Source organism: Vipera ursinii, assembly GCF_947247035.1.
Source record: "Vipera ursinii genome assembly, chromosome: 3".
In the NCBI taxonomy this organism is placed as follows: domain Eukaryota; kingdom Metazoa; phylum Chordata; class Lepidosauria; order Squamata; family Viperidae; genus Vipera; species Vipera ursinii.
Genome location: NC_139516.1, coordinates 165,778,447 through 165,784,848, shown reverse-complemented (window position 1 = coordinate 165,784,848; position 6,402 = coordinate 165,778,447). Strand labels below are relative to the sequence as shown.

Sequence of the window (6,402 nt, the reverse complement as noted above, 5' to 3'; positions counted from 1 at the left end):
AGAAATAATATGATCTCTGCCTTAGTTTATATTTAGACTAATAAGCGTAATATATGAATTGAATCAGGTTCCCCATAAAAGGATCCGTTACATTGGTCTACACATATGTCATTAACAGTGGGAATATTAAATATTTGTTTTCCAGTAGGATTGATAAGGCACTTAAATGAACTACAGTAAAGGCTCTTATATCCTTTAACTGGTTACTACTAAATTACAACTAGAGGTTAGTTACCTCATGCAGAATGGAAAACAATTACACTACTCTTTTTGAAGCTTGATAAAACTTGATGTCACCAATATGTATCCTGCAGGTCCATTTAGTCCTATCTAATCCCAAGCAATACCTTTTTTCCATCAACAAAGGGGCATCTTGGGGACATACTAAAATTGCAACTTCTTGATGATATTTGAGGACGTATGTCAATGTAAAGGAAAGTTGAAATATTTATACACTGGTTCCTGCTTATATGGATTTGTACCTTCACATAAAGCTAGGGTTCTGAAATGGACAAAAAAGTAACCTACATACTTTTAACTGAAGTCATACAAACAGCATAATATATGTCAGTGTTTTTTAACTATGGCAACTCTAAGATGTGTGTAGACTTTTGACTCCCAGAATTCCCCAATCCACATGCCAGGAGAGTTGAAGTCCACACATTTTAAAGTTGCCAAGCTGAAAAACCATTGATTTTAGATGCTATTGTACTCTGAAAGTGTAATTACTCAAAATAATTGTGAAACATTATTTCTAATTTTTCTAATTCTAATTCTAAACTAAAAATGTACATCAATTTCCTTTAACAAAATTAGAAGAACAAGCACGCAAAATCAAATTAAAAGATTGGAAATAGAGACTTAAAAGTATTTCATTCATGTAGATCCACAGAGTTTGCACTATATTAAGACCAACACTTCAAAGGTAATAACATTACTGAATTTAATGAAAGAACATTATAAACATACTATAGACACAATTGCAGACAACTTCAGTTAAAATAAATGTGAGGTAGACTAGTGAAGCTAAATTCACCATGTTTTGGTTAAAAGAGTTTTCACCAAGGACTGCTTCAAATCTGAAGAACTTCCTACAGAGTGAGTAGCTCTATGTGGGAAACAAGATAAACATGAATTGTCACGTGCTTTATTTCTTGAAAGTTTATCTCAGTAGGAAACTGGTCAAGTGTGAAGGAGTCCTAAGAGAGCAACATTTACCCTCTTTTTTTTAGAGATCACATAAAGTAACTGTATAAATTACAGAAATAGAATCTGAGTCATTTTTTTAAAAAAATTGCAGATTATATTCAGTATAACCTGGGACTTGTCAATTATTTATATTTAACGAGCTCACAGGTAAAATAATGCTGGCCTTTTAATACATTCATATCACCTTGCTACAAGGCTTGTAAATGAAATACCATTATCAAAAACATTTGGTATCTTGCTCTGATCTCCTATCCCACTTATCACATTCAGAATTTATTTCACTGTATTACAGAAAACTTAACATTGAGGTTGTGAAGACATTTACTGAAGAGGTTTCAAAGAACATTTAACCACAACTCTTATGTCTTTGCTTTCGTAAAACTATGTTGAACTATCGATTGTTCTTGTCCAATTTAGAAAATATCTTTTAAGATCTTTCCACACAATCACACAAAACATTGCTTAGTAATAAGAGAGTACAGCTTTCATACATCAATGATAAACAAACAAAATATATTCCTGCACAGTTTGTTCAACAGGGAGTGCACTAGTCAATTCTAAATAAAAACTGCAAAATTTGAATAGCATGTGAATTAAACACTTCATGCTGTGATTATAACTCAACAGTAGTAAAAAATCATGTGGTGCATCAAATAAAATAAAAATCTGCTACTCAGGAAATACATTTTCTTATTTATAAAACATAGTGTTTGCTTAGATACTGTAACCACTTAAATTCTCCTTCAGATATGACCCCAAACCCCAATTGTGTGAAAAGACCCTTTATCCCTAAATTCTCAGCTTCTATTTTTATACTTTTTATTAAGGGTCAAAGCACCTGGAATTTTAAGAACATAGTGCAAACTTCAAATGTATAAAGAAGATTTTAAAAGCTTTCAATCTGCAAAATTGGCAATAAAATGGCAACTCTTTGGAAACATTTAAAATTATGTTCAGCCTCATAAAACCACAATGAAACCTAGATTACCTGACATCCCCTACTTATAACTTTTATGTAAATTTCTATTCCCCAAATGTAAAGGTACTTATTAAAGTATAAGGCAAATATAAGGGTACCAAAAAAAGAATATACTAAAGTAAACAATTGTTCATTTGAAATATGCTACATTTATGTAAAAGTACAATAAAAACAATAGATTTGAAAACCATTACTCCCCTTTCAACTTCAATATATTATGCTTTTCATTATTTGTAAACAGCTCTTTCACAAGGTAAAAAAAGTTGCATGATTAACACTTTGTTCTAAATGCAGTTTGGGCAGGTGCTTTATTTGAGAGTTGCAGGTATCATTGTTTGTATTTAAACAGCCCCAAACAAATTGCTATTTGTTTTCACCATCTTATGAAATAGGCTGCACAACTTTAAATATCTGTGCAAGAAACGTAAGATTTGTGTCCAAAGGAAGAACTACAGTAAAGGATAACATAAAAAGAAATCGAAAACTGACTAACAAGCAGGAAATAAGGGGAATTCTGTCTACAGGTAGTCCTCGACTTACAACAGTTCGTTTAGTGACCATTCAAAGTTACAACAGCACTGAAAAAAGTGGCTTATGACTGTTTTTCACAGTTACAAACTTTGCAGCATCCCCATGATTATGTGATCAAAATTCAGATGCTGGGCAACTGTTTCATATTTATGAACTTCGCTATGTTTCAGGGTCATGTGATCACCTTTTGCAACTTTCTGACAAGCAACGTCAATGGGGAAGCAAGATTCACTTAATAGCCAAGTTGCCAATTTATCAACTGCTTGTTGTTAGTTGCGAAGTCGTGTCCGATCCATCACCACCCTATGGACAACGTTCCTCCAGGCCTTCCTGTCCTCTACCATCTTCTGGAGTCCATTTAAGCTCACGCCTACTGCTTCAGTGACTCCATCCAACCACCTCATTCTCTGTCGTCCCATTCTTCTCTTGCCCTCAATCTTTCCCAGCATTAGGCTCTTCTCCAGTGAGTCCTTCCTTCTCATTAGGTAGCCAAAGTATTTGAGTTTCAACTTCAGGATCTGGCCTTCTAAAAAGCAGTCAGGCTTGATCTCCTCTAGGACTGACTGGTTTGATTGCCTTGCAATTCAAGGGACTCGTAGGAATCTTCTCCACCACCATAGTTCAAAGGCTTCAATTCTTTGGCGCTCAGCCTTTCTTATGGTCCAACTTTCACAGCCAGTGCTGCAGTGATTCACTTAACAACTGAGTCAAGAAAGGTCATAAAATGGGGCAAAACTCACTGAACAAACGTCTCACAACAGAAATTTTGGGCTCAATTGTAGTCGTAAGTCAGGTACTACCTGTATTATTAACTGCAATATGAAGACCTGATTGTACTAGACTCATTTAAACACTCAGCATATTTCACAGCACAAAGTGCTGGTGCAAAGAACCTCACTTTTACACAACTTAAATGTCTCTTTAAAATTTAATACATCTCTTTCTCTCTAATTCAAACAAATAAAAAGTACAGGGCTTGATCCAGTCAAGCACATACACAGTATTTGCATATGAAGGAGTTGTGCTAAGCTCAAGAATACTCCAGTTCTCCCATTCCCCACCAAAGTACACACCTGTGCAAGCAGTGCAAGAGGCATTGCAGCAAGAGATACTCTGGACCTACCTCCCATATCCCAGTTCTGTGCCATCTAAAATTACTTGAGCTTTGGAGCAGAAGCATGGCGCCAAGGTGGCAGATACAGACAGCAGTACCGCCCTGATACGGTGTCTCCATTTGGCCAGTTGCAAGTAGGGGGAACAGAGCTGTATGAGCCCCACTGGGCCAGTGTTCAACTGCTTCAAACCCTATAGACTGGCCCACTTTTCCAGGTGTGTTTCAAATAGTTGGAAAGAGTGGCATCTGTTGCTGGTCCCAATTCAATGGAAAGTGATTCCTAAAGGACTTATAATTTAATTACATAATAAAGTACTAAGCCCTGTTATTCCTGTTCTGTGCTCAGTCTTTTCATCATAGAATAGTAAAATGCTCTTCATAAAGCACAAAAACTAACATTTTCTATCCCCAGTACTTGAGAAAAGCTGAAACGTGTGAGGCATCCACTGCAGAAACAATTCTAAGAATTTCAGCTATGCAAGAAACAAGGTTATATAGCCATTTCAAAACAACATACCATAACACTGAGGACAGAAATCATTGGTGGAGCTTAAATACACTGAGGAAACAATATGCAAAAGCTATCTATTTAGGCTGGCTGAGCAGATACATTTCAAACCATGGTCAGTGATGATCTGAGTGCAAAAAGCAGGTTTGTATGCAGCCTCTCCTTTGGGATCCAGTTCCATATATATTGTCGAAGGAAAAAAGTTATCACCTACAGAGATTCTCTCTTCACATAGGATCTCTGGATTTAAATCAATAAAGATAGCCCAAACCTGCATCTTTATATAAATGCCTGCCGTACATTCACTGATTTGTTCAGGCTTTTGTAGTAAACGTTTTAACTTTTGTGGAAACTTTGCCAAAACAGTTTCAATAGATACAAAAAAATAACAAACCTTCACCTAACACTGCACAGAAAGTGGATAAAGTTTATTCTTTCAAACACAAATATCTGTGTTTTGTAGTTTTAAACCCCTGAGTTAGACCGTACCAAAAGTACAGATATGAAGGGAAATGGACAGCATTCCTCAGTACATTATCTTCAGACGATCCCACTTCTCTTGTGTGGGCCTCATGTAACTCAAGCTGGCAGAGATCGAACGTAATTTCATCCCCCCCTCCCCTTGAAAATATTTCTCCCCATCTTAAGTCACAGTAGGTACATCATCATCTAAATCAGTGATCCAGAAGGAATTAACTTGAGATCAATGCTCTTTCAATCATAAAATAAGAGAAAAAAACTTCTAAAACTAGGCCTGAAATGGGGAAAATCCTTAAAATAGTGATTGAACACAAGTCTTAGGTTGCACTTTGCTCCACAGTGATTGTACATTAACTGAAATAAGGAAAAAGATATAATCCAGCTCATTAGGTTCTCCTGTGTCCTGTGCCATTGACTCAAGCTTATATATGGCGCCCAGTCAGAAAATACAGCGGCTTGTCATCAGAGCTGTTAGCAGTTTGGAATTCGTCTCTCAGACGGAACTGCCACTCGTCTTCCAGCTCTAATCGGACAATGGTTTGACGCAAGGAGCTCCTGTCTTGGCATATCACACATAGTGTTGCACCTAAAATTAAAAGATAAAATTAAATAGCATACAGTTTATACGACGGTTTAATTTCCCCAACATTTAACCTGTGATTGCTCTCTATTGCTTGGAAACATTATTGGATCCTTAAAAGAAAGTAATATGAAAGAGTAATAGTAAATGGTCTGGCGCAATGGTCAGAATGTAGTATTATAGGCAAACTCTGCCCACAGCCAGGAGTTTGATCCTGACTGGCTCGAGGCTGACTCAGCCTTCCAAGGTCAGTAAAATGAGGACCCAAATTGTTGGGGGCCATATGCCAACATAAATTGTCCAGAGAGCGCTATAAAGAACTATGTGGAGGTATACAAGTCTAAATGCTATTACTAATATTAAAGAGAAATAGAATTCTGTTATTGCTATTGAATATTTTGCCTTTTTTCTGTCAAATGGATAGACCACAGGAGACTATACAAATGTCCTCAAATTGTGACTAGAAAGTTCAGGGCAGGCCGCACAGTGACTCCTTTGGGTCATGGGATAAGAAAGGAAAGGAGCTCAAGATCAGGGGTCGGCAACCTCGGCTCTTTTATGACTCGTGGACTTCAACTCCCAGAATTCCTGAGCCAGCATAGCTGGCTCAGGAATTCTGGGAGTTGAAGTCCACGAGTCATAAAAGAGCCGAGGTTGCCTACACCTGCTCAAGATGAAACTCAGCAACATTCCAGGGAACTGCCCAACTGCCTCTCTCATACAGAAGCTTATCAAATGTGATCACATTCCATTCAGTTTTCAGAGAGAGATTGTGCTGATGGACAGAGCCTTAGGCTCTCTACTTAGGTTTTCCAGTATTTCAGGAATAAAAAATAGATAACTTCTAGGACATTAAGAAGCAGCTAATTCAAAATTATTTAATATGTCCCCAACAAATAAGAGAACAAACTCTACTTAAGTGAGTATGCATTTAAGAACCAAGGTTGAGACTAATTTGCTTCTGGCTTTTTCATGTTTTAGGTGGAGGACAATGGTGCTGT

At 36.9% G+C, this 6,402-nt stretch overlaps 1 protein-coding gene across 1 annotated transcript in view; it reads right to left on the bottom strand.

The window, feature by feature from the left end:
- Nucleotides 1–929: 929 nt before the first annotated feature.
- Nucleotides 930–6,402, bottom strand: part of GREB1L (GREB1 like retinoic acid receptor coactivator) — a 164,788-nt gene continuing 159,315 nt past the window's right edge. Inside the window, exon 33 of the mRNA XM_083359371.1 lies at nucleotides 930–5,407. Within this exon, the coding sequence (XP_083215497.1) occupies nucleotides 5,244–5,407 (164 nt within the window). The 3' untranslated portion in view covers nucleotides 930–5,243. The remainder of the gene's footprint in view (nucleotides 5,408–6,402) is intronic.